Raw genomic sequence first — 18,690 nt, 5'->3', positions numbered from 1 at the left:
AGTCGGGCTGAGTCATAGGGAGGGTTATTGGATTGGGAGTGAAAGAGGAGTTGTCTCTAGGCCAGCCTGGAGAAGCTTGAACTTTCCCTGGGAAACTGATTTATAAAGCAATGTTGAACCTTTGACTGTCTTTGTTTTAAAATAAAAGCAACAACAACAACAAAGCATGTCACATCACAGCAGTGACGCCCCGCAATGAGCCCTGTTCATTCACTTGCAATGGGGTCATGAGAATCCTTAAGATGTTTCCAGATACAAAAGCAAGCAAAGGCTGGGGAGCAGCCAGTGTCAGAGGGTTCCTGGCAGACTTAATGAAGTCCCTCAGTAGAATCCCTTCCAAGGACTGTGACGTGCTAGGTCCCCATCAGACTCTACAAACTCTGATGCCTCATCTTTAATTGTCTTCTCATTCAGACTGAGTGGGCTTTAAGCTGCAATAATGAGGAATAAGTCTTTCTGGAGTAATGGGAAGGATATTGGATAGCTCAGAGCCACAGTAAAAAAAATCAAACACTAACCTTAATTATGTAGTATTATTATGACCAACTAAATATGCAACTTGCATTAATTCATGATTAAATTAACAAAAAGTATAGCGTACATTTAAGAGAACATTGTTAAATTCCTGACCCAGGCACTGATTTCCTAATGGCAGCTTTAGAATCACCTCCCCCCCCAGAACGTGTTAAATGTTACTGGGCGTATTGCATCACAAGACGAAAACAGCAATCTTCCAGGAGAAGAAATGGCAGCTCCAGTTGAGAAACACACAGCTGATACTTTGCAAACAAGCTGAGGGGAGATGGGAAAGTTGGAATAGCAACAAAAATAGTAAGGGCTAGAGAGATGATGGTACAGGGGGTTCTTGCAGGGGTGCCAAGTTCTGTTCCCAGCACACATGTGAAGCGGTTCACGACCACCTATACCTGAAGCTCTTGGAGATCAGATGCCCTCCTCTGGACTCCAACGGCACCTCCACCCATGTGCATGAATCCCAGCACGGACTCACGTGGGTGTGCATAATTCAACTAAAATCAGTCTTAAAAGAAGAAGGACAGCAGAAACAACCACTTAAGAAGTTTCAGCAGCCAGAAGTATTTATTATTTTGAGTGAAATGCACATTAAACTTTTGTATAAAAACCATCAAAGGTGCTATATTGGATTATTTCGGTATTAATTTACCTCCCCCATGCCATTCCTGTTATCTCCTACCTTTCTGGTTTCTTCTGTATCATTACAATCATCTAAAATTGTCCATTGTTAAAATATAAAAAATATTAGTCTGTTCTTCAAGATAAAGTACCACTAGTGATGATTTATTCAAAATGAAAATCTTTTTAAAAGAGAGGCCAGAGAACCAACTTATTGGAAAAGAGATATATAACAGAATTTTTTTAGGGACATGGGAATGCCAAGTCAATGTAGGCCTGTGGTAAAACATTTTTATAATACCTCTTTCCAGAGTGTGGGCTATTTCTTTTATGGAACTGGTTCACCAGGGTTTTTGTTATTTGTCCACCAGCCCTTGGGTACTCTCTAGAGCGAATCAAATGTGCACATATCCCATACTCCCCAAACGCTTAAGGCAAAAAGAAAGCTGGTTCTTTTGTCTTAGCAATAGCCCTTAGGATTAAGTTTGTCATTAAAGATATTATTCCCTACAAAGGGAACCGTCTTGACCCCTCATTTTCAGTCCTCTCTTTGCCCCATTTTGATTTTGGTAATCCATTTCAAAACTGAACCCATTCCCTCCTGGGCTGGTTCCGTATGAACGAACTCAACAGTTGGAGCTGAACTTTAGAGTGAAATTTCCCATTTGGTCTCTGTCTTACGCGAACAAGCTTCTCTGATTTACCACAAGAGCTGTCTGACTCTCCCGTCTCTTGACTTTCTTATTCCTTTGTCTCACCTTCCAGCACAAGGCGCTAGAGGCTAATAAAATAAGTCCGGAGCATAGAAGGACCAGGCCGAAGATGGAGATGATGGAACCGTGAGAATTGAAGCTGTAAGCCACGGCAGTGACCACGATCCCGGCGATGACGACCACCACAGCAAAGGGGATGATGCAGCGGTAGCAGGAGAGTTCTGCACCCCCTGTGGCGGCCATCAGCTGAACCTCAGTGACCAAGGGGACTGTGGTGATCACAACTTCACTCTTAGGGTTTTTCTCCATTTTCACGGGCGCAGGTGACTTTGGGGATCCCAGGTTCTCTTTTACAGGTTCTTCAGTCATTTTTTCTGGGGATGTAGGTATCCTACCTGGCTTCACAGACTAGATTTAGAAAGCCTTGCCAGGGTGGACGCTGTGAAAAAGAAGGCAGGGGACATCAGCTAGGTCACCAGCACCGGATGCAAACGGAAGCAGAGAGGTGCAGAAGCATCTCCTGTCCCAGGACACACAGAAGCACAAGCCTCGCTTATTTGCATTCCCCGCTTAGAACATTCTTTTACATTGAGTAAAAGGGAAACAACTATGTACAAAAAAGGAGAGAGATGAAGAGCAGGAATTCCTTTGCAGTATTCCATATTCCTTGGTGGTCTACAAATACCCTTTAGAAGCGTCCTTCTTTGCCTATTTCCTTTATTTTCTCTAAGCTCGGAAAAGTCTGGATCCTCATCCAAAAACGGCTCATTCAGGAGCAGTTCCACTGCTCACAGCAACGTGGACTGTGCCAGTTTCGCCAGGCGTGACACCATTCTTTCCAAGCTGTCACCCATTCACAGCTCAGGAAATCAACGTTGTAGTCGTGATAAACAGCAAGTGCACAAATGACATGCTTCTCTATCAACCGATGGTTCCTTGCACAAGGTGTACCATGAAGTGTGTGCTAGGGAACCTTCCCAACCCCACCCCAACTCTCAGCCATGACCCCACCACTCTCACTCAGCACCCAGACAGATGTTCAGTTTACAAACAATGGTTGGGTTTCAACCACTTCAGGACTTTATAACTGGAATGTAGTACTGTCCTCTATCCATTTAAATGGGGAAAAATAAGAAAAAGAAATTCTGACCACTTTATGGGATATAAATTTTTTGCTTGTACAATGCTTAAGACAAAATTAACTATAAATTTAAAAAAATTAACTGTTAATCAGCTATTAGAGTAACTAGCTGTTATTTACAAATTTTCTATGAAAAAGAACAAGGAATTCAGATATTCTGTATTTTCTAAGATGCTTACATAAATAAGCATAAATAGTCACAAAAATTAACCAGTTCAGCTTTCATCAATGTCCTTCTGTATAAAACTTGCCCCTTCCTAGTTTTGAATTTGAAGGCTTTAGTACAACACCTGAGATCCAAAAGCATCTTGTTGAAAGCCTGGTCTGAGGAAGCAGGGAGAAGGTCTTGTTGAAGCTCAGACATGCCGAGTCACTGACTTACACATTGAGAGGCCGAACAGTCGCAAGGACTACAGATTCGCTGGACACTTGAGACCCTTCTGATGACATTAATCCTTTAAGTATATTGAGCAGTGATTCAAAATGCGCACAATACTGAATCAGACCTTCTTCATTCTTCCCACTCCTGGGAGGTCAAACTATCACTCACCAAGGAGCGAAGTTAGAGAGCTCTACCTGATGTCATTTGCGTATAATTTAATCATCAAACAAACTACTTTTGTCCAGTGATCTCCCTCTCCACCGAGATCATAATTTAAAAACCAACATCTGTCCCCAGCTTAAACATACATACCTCAGGGAAAGGCAGTCCATTGTCACGGTAGCCACTTGACTTGGGAGAGAAGGACCAGTCAGAGTATCTTCCTTCAGCTTCTGGGAAAAAGCCTGTCACCCACTGGGCACTGGTAAAAGGACAAGTCAGGGATTGTCTGGGGAGACAGAAAAGACATAAGAATTCTTAACCGTAGATTTGGCTGGGAATGCTGGAGCTCCACTCTTGCACCACCCTTGCTCTTAAGTGACGCCTGTCCTTCCCTCCCCCTCTCATCTTACTCCCTCCTCATCTGCTTTGCCCCTCCCTGCCACTTTTTTTTTTCCCTTCCTTCTTTTCCTTGCCAGCAGATTCTGAGTTTTGGCTCGCCCCGGCTCTGTTCGGTGACATGGTAATTCAGGATCATCACTTCAGAGTCCCCAGAGACAGGAGCCAGCGTCGACTTTTATTTCTCTTCATAGCGTTTACTAAGCGGGGCTGCTTTGAATTACTCATTTTTTTTCCCCCAGCCAAACTCCAGATCTTCCTCTGCCTGCCCATCAGGCATTTTCCTAAGAGGATCCAAGAGAATCCCAGAGTCAGCATTGCAGACCTAGCTGAGGGACAGAACTGGGGGGGACAGACGTTCTCGGGAGGCAGGAACAGCTGTGGCGTTCTCAAGCCACTAAAGCCAGCCTCGAGGCCAGCAAGAGACCCAAGCTCCTAGCTCGCCCAGGATTTTTACTTATGTATGTACAAGATGGCCAATAGAAAGTTAAAGGCACACCCCTTGTCTGATGTTGGCTCACTTACAGGCAAGAGTGAGGAATACTATTTCTGGTTAAACTGGGAAATCCTGGCTATCTTTAAGGTAGAGAGTGGACTCACATGTATTGGGTTTCCGCTTAAGCTGGGAACCCCTGGCTATCCCGATGAAAGCAGGATTGCTTGCTACTTGTGCTGGGAGTTGAACAGCTTTGACGAACCTGAAATCGCCGCTACTGCCATCATCAGCACTGCTGCCATTGACAGAATGCCTACTATGCACCCATAGTAGGCACTAATTATAGTATGGCATAATATTAAGGGCTGGCACATTAGTTCACTCCCATTTCACTTGTACACGAAGCTATGGAGGCTTAAAGAAGTAAAGAAATGGGACCAAGTTTACAAAGAAACAATTTCTTGTTCTGGACCCCAGTCACGTTTTAGTTCTCATACAGGGGACTGAGCCCAGGGCCTCATATATACTAGGCAAGTATTCTATCTTTGAGTTAATTTCCCCGTCGACCCTTTGCCTTGAACTTTAAATCCCCCTCCCTCCCCCGTCTCAGTGTCATCAGTAGCTCGAGTCACAGACCCCTTCATCGCCTGGTCCACTGGACCTCCGTTATGAATGGGTACAAACTCACACACAGAGCTTGTTAAATGTAGACTCCAAAGAAGCAGGTCCCCAACTATCTTCCTGCCTAGGGCAAGCCTGCTGCTCCTTGGCCCATTTTAATCAGCGATATTCAAACACACACCTACCTGACACACGGTTCTATTAAACACTAAGCTCAAGGCTATGTCCCGTCCTCATCAATGGCCCGATATGATTATGTTTCTTACAGACCAGCTACTTGAAATTCTAAAGTATCTGAACAGCATAAAGCCTGCGGTGGAAAAAGAGCAGTGACAATTCTAGGGGGCCATGATAAGCCTGTTCCTATATTTCTAAATGTTATCCGCTCATAATTTCCTAAATCTAAGGCTTACCAAATCTGGTAGTGTTCACACATTCACGTCAATACTGGAATAACTGTGTTTTCCCATCTATTAGATGCTCAGCCCTCTTGACCTCTGGCCTGGATCCTCTTAGATACCCTACTTCCTCTCCCTCTCACCTTTCCAGCCCAGTCTGCCAACAATGACCCAGAGACCAGAAGTCCTCTCTTCTCAGGATCACACTGAGAAGTCCCTGAGAGCTGGCTGAGGTTGTGGGCTCCTACATAATGGACACAGCAGGTCCCTGCAGGTCCCTAGGAAGCCTAGACTGCTACTATCCTGACTGCTTTCAATGAGCCCTGGAGAAATGAAGTCTCACGTCTAACTAGGGACATCACTGGGTGCTGAGGTTGGGCATATTTGGAACCAGGGCATTTCAGAAGATGGTGGCCTGGGGCCTGGGTTATGTCAAACGGAAGTCTCAAAGAGAATGTCTTTTCACCTGAGAATTCCTATCTTTGGGGCGAGGTCCTCCCTAATTTCTAGCGCAGGACATTTTCTGTAAATCTAACCTATCCCCAGAAACCCCAAGGAAGCGCTGAACACCATTCTGCCTGCCTGTAGACTGTTCTTCTTTGCTTCCTAAGCCAAAGGTAAAGAAATGAAAGGAGACAGGCATCCTTTCCCATGGCGAGCCCTGGGCTGAACCGGTAAAGAGAGACAGTGGACAGACCTGGGTCCCCAAAGTGCAAGCCCACAAGTTCGTTGCTACTTCAAATATTGAAGCTTCAGCCTTCCTATGGCTTCAGGTGGGCGGTCAGTACCACTCCCGCAAGCACAGCGTGTGGGCATCTGTCTCGGGATGAAGACGCCAGTCTCCAAACTCAGACAACTCCTGATTTGCACTGGTGAATTCAAAGAAATAGAAAGCTTAGGAATTAGCCAGAAACTGTGCCAGAAAAGATAGCCACCAAGGCAACCAGGGACACAGGCAGCTTCAATTAATTAACTTTTACCTCTCCACCAGAAATTCAAAAGGAATCCACGGTGACGTGTGCCAAAAGTTTTTGGTATTAAGCACCCTGAGGAGTCGCGTCGGGGACACCTGGCCCCACGTGCAAAATTTCAACACAATGCATCCAGCCTTTTTTTCTGTGAGCCCTCTACATGCAAAAGCGGGAGGAAATCTCTCCGGTTCTTTTCAGAGCGCAGGGCTTGGGAGGACTCTTAAGTTTGGAAAACTTTTCTGAAGGCTTCCAATGCACAAAGGATACTAGTCCTTCCTAGGCGAACCCTGGCAGGCTTTCTACAGTTCTCTCCCAGATCTTTCAAAGAGCGAGGAAATCGAGACTCACCTTTCTCAGCCAGACCCCGACTGAGACAGCTGCTAGAGGCAACCAACAAGCTAGGCCGACAGCGGGATGCAAATCACCAGGCTAGGGATCGTGCACAAAGTACTCAGCGAGGCTTACAGACCATTAAGGGACCGGAGACAATTTGGTGAGAGGAAATTCCTTACATGCTGCTGTATTTTACTCTATGTTTTCCTTCGTGCCAGCATCATCCATTGTAATTGCAGGCGTGAATCCATAATAAACCAATTATTTAAAAGGCCACTAAGAACCTCTTCTGCTTTGTTTTTTTTTTTCTCGTTTTAAATCTTATGCCAACATTCATTTTCAAGTTTTTCTCTAACCAAAATTCTCTTTTTGATATCACTCCTTTGTAATGTCATGAAGCTGCAGAAAAGAACTCTTTTGTGGTCTCCTATATTAGCGGTGGAGGGGTGGGGATGGGTGGAGGGGTGGGGGTGGGTGGAGGGGTTGGGGTAGGTGGAGGGGTGGGGTGGGTGGAGGGGTTAGAAGTGGGTAGAGGGGTGGGGTGGATGGAGGGGTTGGGTTAGGTGAATGGGTGGGGTAGGTGGAGGGTTTGGAGGTGGGTAAAGGGATGGGGTAGGTGGAGGGGTTGGAGTGGGTGGAGGGCAGGGGTGGATGAAGGGGTTGAGGTGGGTGAAGGCAGGCCTTTGGAGAGGTAAGGGAAGGTGGAGTGGGATCCTCTGCATCTCTCTCATCAGCATGTTCAAGCGATGAGAGTGGAAAGAGATAATGACTATGGTGCCTGGGTGGTCCGTCGTCCCCTGAAGCCAGGTAAGCTGGGTCACCAATGCTCCTCATCTGAGGATGCCCAAATGGCGTTGACCTGATAACACACTAAACAGTCACATCTCGAAAGAACTGAAGCCACCGAAAGCATCGTCCACAACAGTATGAGGCCTCCATGGCAGAGAGAATGCCCCCCCTTACTAACAGCCCATCTTTCTTGGTCATGAGGCACAGTAGCTTAGCGGGGAAGGGAGCAGCAGTAGGGATAGGGATGAAGCAAGAAGAATGGTGAGTACTAAGACAAAAAGGTCACTGGTGCATTTCCGGTCAGTAGACACCAGGCTGGAGCTTTGGCACGCTGCTGCTGAAGCTCTGGCGTTTTCTCCTCTGGGAATACACACGCTTTACATTTGGAGAAGAGCGGCCCGCATGTGTGTTTGATTGCTTTCCCACTTTCATTTCGCTTGAGCTGGCTGGCTGGTGTCCAGCATCCCAGAAGATGCCAATTCCTCTGGCTCCTCTCTGTCCAATCAGCACGTGAAGATCTCTGTCATCACCCAGGCCAGTTAAGTTCAGGGAGATTTGGGAAGCTGGCCAACTTTTCTCCAGCTTTTTCTTTCTTTCTTTCTTTCTTTCTTTCTTTCTTTCTTTCTTTCTTTCTTTCTTTCTTTCTTTTTAATAAGGGTGTGTCTGCAGTTTTACTCTGACATCAGGGACATTTTTGAAAGTGATCTGTGCTTTTTACTTTTTTTTTTTTTTTGGATAATGTGTCTTGCTATAACTCCTCCCAAACACACGCCCTGCAATTTTCTTTAAGTAGAAAGGCCTAATAGGAATGAGGAGCAAGGAGTTTGCTTTAGATGCAAACCGATTTCATTATGTTTGGGTCAGTTTCCAGGCACTGGAGTCTCCTAAGATGTCCTTGTGGAGAGAAAGGAGAGCATGGATCTCTTAGGTCAGTGGTTCTCAGCTGTCCTAAGGCTGCCACTCTTTATCACGGTTCCTCATGTCATGGGGACCTCCAATCGTAAAATTATTCTTGTTGCCTCTCCATAACTGTAATTTTGCTACAGTTATGAATCCTAATGTGAATATCTGTGTTTTCATACCATCTTTTGGGGTTTGTGACCCGCTTCTTGGGAACTGTTGTCTTAGAAGCATGTTCTGTAGAAGCAGCTATCACGGGCCATACAGACCACTGCCCAGGGACTGGTGTTTGTGTTTTATTGTGGAAGACTCGGAGACTCTGCAGTGTGCCGTACTTTTGTGAACCTATACTCTTAGGAAAAGCGGCAGAACCAAGGTGAAACTCTTGGGGCCTCTACCTTGTTCCACAAGGAACCTACTGCCCGTTGTTTGTGCTTGTTTAAGATATTATACGAATAGTTTTCATTGGGGTTCAGTCTCACTTTGAGGGGATTGCAGGGTGATGTACTGTCATTGTGCTTACTCTTAGGAAAGTACCCTAAAAAGGGATGTCTACCGCACCAGGTTACCCTTAGTTCTCTGAAAATAAATGTAATGGTTGAATTGTACGTGTTGTCCCTTTTGACTCTAAGCACTGAGACAGGTTTGGGTGTGTTTGAGGTAAGACTGACAGGGGTTGATACCCACAGAGTGTAGAGCAGAAGTTACAGCAGTCGGAACATTTCAGGGGTTCCCCAGACCTTTCCTTTCTCTTCAATGTAAGTTCCTCAATATTTGCTGCACTCCTTTTGAAGGCCAGGACCTTAGTCAGCACCGTGGCAGAGGAGATGCTGAAGCATTGGTAAAAATGAGGTCTCGTCTCAACAGGAAGGGCAAGTGAACACCAGGGCAGGCAATCTGCATTAGCGTGCATAGTAAGCTGCAGCGCATGCTCCAGAGAGAACCCACAGATCCTGGACTAGGTGTGTAAGTCGGGGACATGAACGGGGCTGGTAGCTTCATGCCAGACAAGCATAAAGCAGTATAAGGAGAAAATGTAATTCTGGGTAGATGGAATAACCTGCATTGCACAAACACGAATTTGGTAATTCTGAATCCCCTGCAAGAGATAAATAGGTAAGTAGCTTGTATGGGTCAGGCAGAAAACAGCCCATGTGAGACTGGAAATGATTCATGGTCACATTCGTGACCAAATGATGCATTTGTAGTTTGTTTTGAATGGGACACCACAGTCAGCTCTGTATTATTAATAGTGGTTTAAACTAGAGTGTTGGAATGTTCTGTGGAAAGTCATACGGGGAAGGGGAGAACAGGCTGGGAGAGCAGGCAAGAATTTGTGACACTGGAACCCTGCTACTGGGAAGTGTGGACAAGCAGGAGTTAGGAAGATGGCTAAGATCAGGCCAGTTTGGCAGTGGGTTTTATGTGGGACTGGCTACCAGGAGAGGGGTTTCTAAGATTGTAAACCCCAGACGCTTAGCAGCTCAGTGGGACTGTCCGCAGACATGGATGGGGCCACAATGCAGGTAGGGGATATACGTTTGCTTTCATTACCTATATTGTTTTCATAGATTTATCATTTTATTTAATACAAATAATCAAAGATGGTGGGTGGTATAAAAATATACTCTGTCTTACAAATGAAGATGTTTAGGCTCTTGTTAGACACTCTTTGGAAATGGGGGTGCGCTGGACTAAAACCACCACTTGATTGCCCCAGCTTCTCTTCCTCGCACTCTGGAATACCGTTCTCCTGTTCGGAAGACACATGTGCTTTCTGTGGCCCCTGAAGCCTGTCTTCTCATAGAGAATAATTGCTTGGCCTTTGCAATAATCATTTTGCCAGGAAAAACATGCCATCACCTTCCCACGGGGCCTCTGCCGGAGTACACTGATGACTGAGCGCAGAACCGGCCTGCAAAACCTCCCGAATGCATTTTAATCCACTTAAGAAGTCTTTGATGTCCATGATGTGGGCGGGAAGTTGGAAACAGAGCAGTTTGCCGAGCTGATCTGAGTTCAAAATAAAACTGCTTATGAAATTATCTTATGGAGCAAAGCAGGGGGCGCCGGTCATCGGCTTCTTTCTTTAGATAAAATAATAATAGTGAAGTCTTGTTTCGTAGAGACAGCCTTCCATTGTTTCTTTCTTGTTTACTTAAGTAAACTATACAGGAAAGACATTATTGTCTTTGTAAGAAAAAGAAGCGTGGAACTTGGTGAAAAACTAATGATCCCAAGAGAATGCAAGGCCCCAGAAGGAGAACAAGATGTTTCTTCTACCATGACTCAGAGTGGGAAACTCAAGATGACTCCAAACTCTGACTGGCCACTTGCACTCAGTAATTCTTCCATTGGTACCTCTAAAGGATGTCCAATTGCACTGTGTCCCCTAAATTACTCCTGATTATCTACTTTCTAAGTTCATTTTAGTATGGAAAACTTTGCTTACAGCCCTGGGAGAACTGAATCACCCCCACCCCAGGGTCACTGCATAAGGTTTTGAATCACTTCCATGATAAAATTAACATTTCTAACTCTCCACGCTGTTGTGCAATGAAAATAGCCATGAAGTGACAATCATGCAACTTGGATTTGCATCTTCTGTCCTCTCTGTGACAGTGAGCAGGGGACCCAACTGTGAAAGTTCCATCAGTGAGAACCTATGTAAATTTATTACTACTGTTCCCCTCCCTCTTTCTCTCTCTCTTCCTTTCTTTCTTCCTTCCTTCTTTCCTTTCTTTCTTTCTTTCTTTCTTTCTTTCTTTCTTTCTTTCTTTCTCTCTTTCCTTCCTTCCTTCCTTCTTTCTTTCCTTTTTCCTCCCTCCCTCCCTCCCTCCCTCCCTCCCTCTCTCCTTCCTTCCTTTCTTCTTTCTTTCTTTCTTTCTTTCTTTCTTTCTTTCTTTCTTTCTTTTTTTCTTTTCTCTCTCTCTCTCTCTCTCTCTCTCTCTCTCTNCTCTCTCTCTCTCTCTCTCTCTCTCTCTCTCGATGAACTTAGCCTATCAAAGCTGAGGGCAGAAAATTTAGGGAGAAAGTCAGTACTGCCGCCACCCAATCCACCAGAGGAACAGCTGTAGGAAACCTCATTTAAAAAACAAACAAACAAACAAACAACAACAAACAAACCTCTAGTGCCACCTGTCTGTGAAGCCATTGACATTGTGCTGTGAGACTATCCATCTGTTTCCACGCAGCAGGCTGCTTCGGGGGCTGTCTACAGTACAAACCTTCTCTTTGCACTGTGAGAAATTTTGAGGTTCACAACGTTTGTGCTCCAGTTTCCAACTGTTGTCACAACACGGTGTGTGTGGACTGTCAAATCACATAACAGGCTGCAAAAATCAATTCAAAAGTCAGGCCCCAGGGGCCAGAATGCTCACTTACAGAGCCTCACCCTGCTGTGACTGACATGACGTAAGTCTGAGACCTCAGTTCACAGTTTTATGTGACAGGACACAGGACTAGCCAACCCTAGGAAGGAGGGGTAGGAAAGCCCAAGGGTGAAGCTCTCTGGGAACAGGAAGCTGTCCTCCCTGTACCAACAAGACTCTTGGACAGAGGAGCTCCACAGGCTTTGTCGAAGCAACTGAGCTCCCGATAGGCTGCCAAGAGGGTGTGCTCTGGTCACAGGGAGTGTACATTTCCTTACTGCTTCGCCCCTCCACACCCACAGAATCCAGAAAAGAGACACAGTGCTGTTGTGTGGCTCTGTTCAATGCATTAGATCTCTTTATGATAGATAACCATGGTTTACTGTGGTACTACTTTAGGATATTTGGAGTGTGTGTGTGTGTGTGTGTGTGTGTGTGTATGTGAAGAAGACAGGAACATGTTTTTCCTTATTCATATTAAGTTAGCAGCTTTTTTCACATTAATATATATGCCAAATTAAACAGGTAAATGTACTTGTCTACACCACTCCCTCATTGAAAACCCACTCACTCTTCCATTTTATTAATGAAGGAGAACCTCCTTCCCTGACCGGGCACCATGAACTGGCCTCTTAGTCTCAGACCCAGGTTGGTTCACATCACAAATCTCAACACGGTATTTTGTGTTCCTCTTCTCAGTCACTCGAGATGCTGTTTGTAGTCTCTCTTTGGCTCTCTTGATTAGGTGCTGCTTCTAAGCTTTTCCAGAAAGACAAACAACAGCCTAGCTGTTACTCAGTGCTGCCGAGCCACAACCCCTCTAGTGTGACTGCCATCTGTCTTCAGACTTGGCTAAATCATCCCAAAGAGCAAAGCTTCCCTGAATTGAGACCCTTGCTTGGCGCTTACGCATACTACAGCCCTCATTAAACAGGGTAGAAATTACATGTTTATTTATCTGTTCTAATCTAATAGACTGGGAACTACTCAAGAGCACAGGACATACAAAATGTATCGGTATTTCTGTACCTAAGAGAGAACCAATGATACATTTGATCTAAATTCAATTAATGGGTTTCTGATGCCTACATCTAAAGCTATTGTACCAGGGGCTGGAGGGGTGACGTGGCGGTTAAGAGCGCTGGCTGCTCTTCCAGAGGATCTAGGTTTGACTCCCAGCACCTACTTGGTGGATCATAACTATCTATAACCTCGGTCCCAGAGGGGTCCAATGTCCTCTTTGTTTTTTTCTGGCTACTAAAGGCACTGTAAGTATGTGAGACACAGACACACATGTCCATACACATAAAATAAAAATTAAAGGAAAAGACTTTTGAAAAGAAACTATTGGATTTTAACTGATCCTTGAAAGACGAGTGTGGATGACAGTGTCTCTGTGCCTGTCACTCGTTTGGAAAAGGGGACAATAACTCCAGCCTTGTTACCATATAGGATGAGAGAGGGCAAGCGTGTGGAAGGGGCAGTTGCAGGCACAGCCTTGGTGAAGGCAGCATATTGTCTGGGACAGTGATGTGTGCTTTTGTTTGCTGACCTAAAGCCTGGGGAACTAACACCAGGTCCACCGAGCAATGTGATTCTCTTTACCAGCATCCAGAGTGGTTCTTTAATGTAGAAAATTGCAAATAAAGTAAACATTATTAAAAATACCAAAACCCCACTATACAATGAGGCTGACAATCATCTGACAGCCATGAGCACACTGCTATATAATACAATACTGCTTGCTGTCCTAAAGGATGGGTGCCCATCCCTGTCTCAGCCCGCCTACGAAAGTCTGAGCTTGGCTGAAGGGGCGTCCTCTACCCCAGGCCTGTCTGATTTCTGTGGCCTGAGGGAGCTGACCATCCTGTTCCCTGACTTTTCTTCTAGCTCTCTTCCACCCTGTGCTGGGATGGCTGTTTCCTTGATTCCCGAATCCTAATATCAGTGATAGGAAATGAGCAAATTTTACGTCTGGGAAAGCTCAAAATCCCCAGAGTTGGCTGGGTATCTATCTATCTAGTTGTTGTAAAGAAGGTTGCCACCTCTAAGGCGTGTAGTAGAACCCGCTCTCCGGTTACGGTTACGTATTGTCTACGGGGGGGGGGGGTCACTTTTCTCTCACCCTCTCTGTTGTTTTCTAGATCCGTTTGCACTCTGGGTGTCTCGTCACAGTGGTGTGTTATCTCGGCACTGCTTGTGTCTTGTCACAGTGGTGTGTTGTCTCGGCACTGTGGCCTGTGCCACACTCGGCACCTCGGCACTCCGTCGCTGTGACTTACTGACCTATAGATTTCCACACCCTCTGTACCAGAATTTGCTTCAGATTGAGTTCATCTTACCAAGGACTCCTGCTAGCAGGCAAACATGGACTTGATACTCCTTGTGCCCCCAAACCATCCCACCCAACCCAAAACCAACTAGGCTTCAGAAGTTAAGCAACTCCTGACTGTTCTCTTTGAAGCTTCTATATTCGACCAAAGACAGACTGAATGACGCTGTTACTTCCTAAAAACAGCAGCACTGAACTTTATTTTCTTACTTTTCCTATACTGCAGTACATGCTTCTTCGTCTTTTTTTTTTTTTTTTTTTTTTTTTTGAGCTTAAAATGAAGTGCCTGCCATGGTAAGCATGAGTGCCTGAGCTTGAATCTCAGCACCTACATAAAAAACTGGGTGTAATGACGAGTGCTTGTAGCCCTCTGCTGGGGAGACAGAGACAGAGCTGCCGGAGCTTGCTGGCCAGCTCGTCTTACTGAGTCCTGGAGCTCCAGGCTCGGTGAAAGCCTGTTCCAAAAAAAAAAACAAGGTAGAAAGCGATCCGTGAAAGTACCCAATACCAACCTCTTGCCTCCGTATGCATGTGTGCATAGTGTGGACCACACTAAAGTAATAATTAGTTAATGTATCAAAAATAATTGAAAATTAGAAATAGAGACACGTAAGTCAGTGCTACAGTGAGAGAATGCACTTTCGAGGAACAAATGCACTCACAGACACACACCAAGTGGTCAATAAACATTCGTTTAAGAAAACAAAACGAAGTTGCTGTGATGTCACTACTAACGCTCTTCCAGAAGAGTCCTGGCACACTGACTCCCAGGCTTGTACTTAGCAGAATCCTTTCCCCTTCATAAGCTCTTTGGTGGAGCCTAATAATAGAAAGTTATTAAGAGGTGAGCGCAGGAGAGAAAGTGGTCAGTACAGAGAGTAGAAACACTTCAGTCAGAGGTTCAGGGAATGCTGCAGAAGAGGGGGAGGAAAGAAGGGGAGAGCAGGCAGGGGTGGAACTCTGTGCCACACTGCCTTCCAACGGTATGCAATTGCACTTGCGCACTCAGTGATTGTACTTAGACAAAGCCTGCATGAGATTGGACCCACCAGTATTCCATTGTGGAGATTCGTTGACAGTAAAAGTCTCTGATGCTAGGAGGGGCTCATGAGGCCACTAGTAAGCTTCCCAAGCTCTCCTGTCAATACCCTCTTATCTAGGCTTCTGTAAGTCACCTTACTAAATGCTTCCATTCACATGTGTGTGCATGCACACACACACACACACACACAGATATGAAAGTACAAGGGTAACTTTCTGGGAAATGACCTGGGTCAGCTGGAGTAGGAGGGGAGTAAAAGAGGTCTATAATTCTTTTTCATAATGAAGATTGGACTCAGCCTTACCCATACTAGGTAAGGACTGCTCCCCTAAGCTTTATCCCCAGCAAAGCTTATTATCATTTAATGGAGAAGACAGATGCTCAACCAATTATAGAATGAGATCAACATTCATTCACCTTTCATGGTTTTCCTCCAGGATCAGCTGGGGTGCAGTGCTAGGTCTATCACAAGAAGCACTACTTTCTCTTTAAGAAAGAAAAAGAAAAATCTCTTCTGTTACTATATATTAATATAGTATACTATAATATAGTATAGTAGCCCATTTGAAAAAGAAGAAGGAGAATGACCAGAAATTAAATGGGGAGAGTCGCTGTGGCAGGAGAATCCATGGCAGAACAATCCACTGTGACACTTGAAGGGTCAGCGTATGTGAAGAGTTTGAAGAAAGGGGATGTGGAATAGAAAACAGCATGGATGGCATTCAGGAAGTGGAGAAACACTGGACGTAGCTCAGAATCTAAAGGTAATGCAGGAGAACTTGAAGAGAGTGAGGATTGAGATGCAGGTAGGCAACAGTCTGCAGGCTGAGGATAAAGCACTTGAACTCCTTGATGCCAATGAGAAGGCCTCAAAGGGCTGTGTGATAGTGTTTCCAACTTGTTACAACCTAGAATCACTTGGGAAAAGTCTCACTGAGGTATTATCTAGAACAGGAAGCACCCGTGGGAATGTCTGGGGGGGTGTTGATTATGTTAATTGATATAAGGAAGACTCAGCCCACCATTGGTGGCACCATTCCCTAGACTTAGGGTCCTGGAATGGAGGAGGCAAGCAAAGCTCGGGGATGCACACACTCATTCTCTCTCTGCTAATGACTGTGATTATGACCAGTGGCTTTCAGTTCCTGCCTTGACTTCCCCATGAGGATGGACTCTGACCTGGAATTGTAAGCCAAACAAACCACATTTCCCCTTAAAGTTGTTTTGTCGGGTTATTTTATTACATCAATAGAAAGGAAACTATAGCAAGTTGTAAGGGAGGAAGGACATGATATACTTAGCATCTTAAGCTAGCTGCTTTAGTCTCTGAGTGAGGAATGGATCCTGCAAGAAGATGATCAGAATCAAAAGTCAAGAGGAACTGTGAAGGTGGCCTTTCCTTAGCATGAGCAGAACAGACAGAAAACCACGAGTGAGTTCAGGCTGCCGAGGAAGTAGGAAGAGTAGAGACTGTTGGCACATCAATGGTAGCTTTGAAGGAAAGACAAGAGAGTCACTGAAGGTGCCCAAACATTCAGGTAAATTTCATTTGCCCTCATGGTCACACAGCCCTAGCAAGACAGCAATTAGAGGGGACCCGAATAAAGTCGTTCTTTGAGACGGACTGCTGAATTTACCCAGAGCGTGGCCTACATTTCCAAAGGAAGACAGCCAGGCTCTGCCCCAAATTTGAAGCTGTTTTATTATAGAGAGAACTTCAAGCACACTGGGAAAGGCCAGTATTCATGCTGATTAACCTGTGTGTGATTTTGCTTGGAATCACAGCCCGAGTGAAACTCTACACCTGGGTTGAGAAGTCCTGGTGCTCGACTCAGATCCCACATGGTGATTAGGAAGCGGAAGGGACACCGTAATACAATACAGCTAGTCTGTCTCTGGAATCCCCTTCCTGGAAGGCAGGTGGATGATGACTTTATTCTCTGAATCTCTTCCAGGATTCAGATAAGCCTGGCTTCTTCAACTCTCAAGTTCATTGTTCCATGTACAGTACTTGTATTGATAGGCAAGACTGCGAAGTGCTTTCTCCCGTCACCTATGTTCAATGATTAAAGTAATTAATCATTACAACAACCACGTTCTCCCGAATCCTGGCATCTCAGTTTTCTTACCTGCAAAGTGAAAGCCGGAGTCTGGATAATATTTACCTGCTGGGTCCTTTTCTCACACGGGCACTTGGCTGAGGACAGAAATCTGTACGGACTGCAGCTTTTTGTTCTATGGCAGCTGTTATGACCTTAAAGAAATTAAATGTAAATAGAAGGAGCTATCAGATACTGCCTGAGTTAATTTTTTTTTATTAAGGCGTCTACTTGTTTATTAGCAAATAAATATCAAAATGAATAAAAACAAGTATGTTAAAGAGGAGAGAAAGAATCATTTTTCAGTTTGAAAGCTTGTGCTTTTCTTGCAGTGGTGGCTCGGGTACAGTTAGGGAGCATAGAGGCCTTTGGAGAGGCATTCTGATGAGAAGATTCTGCGTGCATTGTGGGTGACCTAAGCATACGAGAGAGGACTCTAAAGTGGAGTAGCACAGGCTCCCCGCTGTCGCATGGCGGCCCTCTCAAAACCTTAATTTTCTCCTTACATCACCCAAAGGTTCTAACAGCCCTGATTTCAGCCTGGCATCATGGGAATTAAGCACAAGGATTGACCATAACTTCTGGTTCAGGAAGAGTCCTTGGCACGGTTAAACTGTACCTGGCTAGTTTACAGAGGTCACTGTGTTTGCCTTGGAGACCAGCCAGAGCAGGCTTTTTGAGATGTGTGATGTATGTGTGCATCTGTGTGTATGTGGCTCCACGTGCACATGCGTGTAAGAGTCAGAAAACAACTTCAGGTACGACCCTCAGGAACACTGTATACCTTATCTAGCATGGAGTCTCTCATTGACCTTGAGGTTACCAATTAGGCCAGACTGGCGAGCCAGTGGCCTTCATGGACCCTTCAGTTTCTACCTCCCCAGCACTGGAATTAGATGTACATGCCACCATGTTAGCATTTTTACATGGCACTGGGAACAGAACTCAGGTCTTCATGCCCATATTTGCAGAGAAAGCTCTCTCTGCAGCCTCATGTTGACTGTCTTGTGCCTCTCTGTTGTTCTGTTGTGATGTAACTTGTGAATCATTTAGAGGTCCTACTCTAACCCTTCTGCAAAACTTTGTATTTCAAGACCTAAGCATTCTAACCGAGTCATTTGCCTTTCCGATGTAACAGAACAGCTTTCCAAGGTATCTTATAATGGAGAAAAGACTTCCTTTGAGCCCCTGAGGTTTCAGTTCAGGGGTACTTGGACCCACGGCTTTGGACAGTACTTCATAGTTGAAGCACATGGGGAAGCCTGTTGATCTCATGAAAGCTGAGCAACAAAGAGGAAGAGAAAGGGTACAGGCTCCCGAGATCTCCTCTAGGGCATGCTGTCTAGCATCTAACTTCCTTCCATGAGGCCCTCCCATCAAAAGATACTACAAGCACTCTGTGGACCATACGTTGGAGATCTAACCTTTACAATACAGACTTATGGACAATAA

The 18,690-nt window shown here is 45.2% G+C and overlaps 1 protein-coding gene across 3 annotated transcripts; it reads right to left on the bottom strand.

Annotated features, from left to right (window-relative positions):
• Positions 1-1,075: 1,075 nt before the first annotated feature.
• On the bottom strand, positions 1,076-7,013 carry Tmem100 (transmembrane protein 100). Of its 3 annotated transcripts, XM_050156952.1 has the most exons (4): positions 6,721-7,013; positions 6,099-6,270; positions 3,701-3,836; positions 1,076-2,304 (listed from the first exon to the last, which is right to left on the bottom strand). In XM_050156952.1, exon 4 carries the CDS (start codon positions 2,232-2,234, stop codon positions 1,830-1,832), a length of 405 nt encoding a protein of 134 aa, XP_050012909.1. In that variant the 5' UTR covers positions 2,235-2,304; positions 3,701-3,836; positions 6,099-6,270; positions 6,721-7,013; the 3' UTR covers positions 1,076-1,829. The 3 variants fall into 3 exon arrangements, with proteins under 3 accessions (XP_050012909.1, XP_050012910.1, XP_050012911.1); XM_050156953.1 differs by lacking the exon at positions 6,099-6,270; XM_050156954.1 differs by lacking the exons at positions 6,099-6,270; positions 6,721-7,013 and adding an exon at positions 4,272-4,897.
• Between the last annotated feature and the right edge of the window lie 11,677 nt (positions 7,014-18,690).

Source organism: Alexandromys fortis, unplaced genomic scaffold, assembly GCF_014885135.2.
Source record: "Alexandromys fortis isolate MF-2015 unplaced genomic scaffold, M_Fortis_MF-2015_v1.1 scaffold_31, whole genome shotgun sequence".
In the NCBI taxonomy this organism is placed as follows: domain Eukaryota; kingdom Metazoa; phylum Chordata; class Mammalia; order Rodentia; family Cricetidae; genus Alexandromys; species Alexandromys fortis.
Note: the sequence above shows the minus strand (reverse complement) of the source record. Positions and strands in the feature narration are given on the sequence as shown.

What these genes read in the sequence shown, in the direction of transcription:
- Tmem100 (XM_050156952.1), bottom strand. Translation starts at nt 2,234, where the DNA reads ATGACTGAAGAACCTGTAAAAGAGAACCTGGGATCCCCAAAGTCACCT.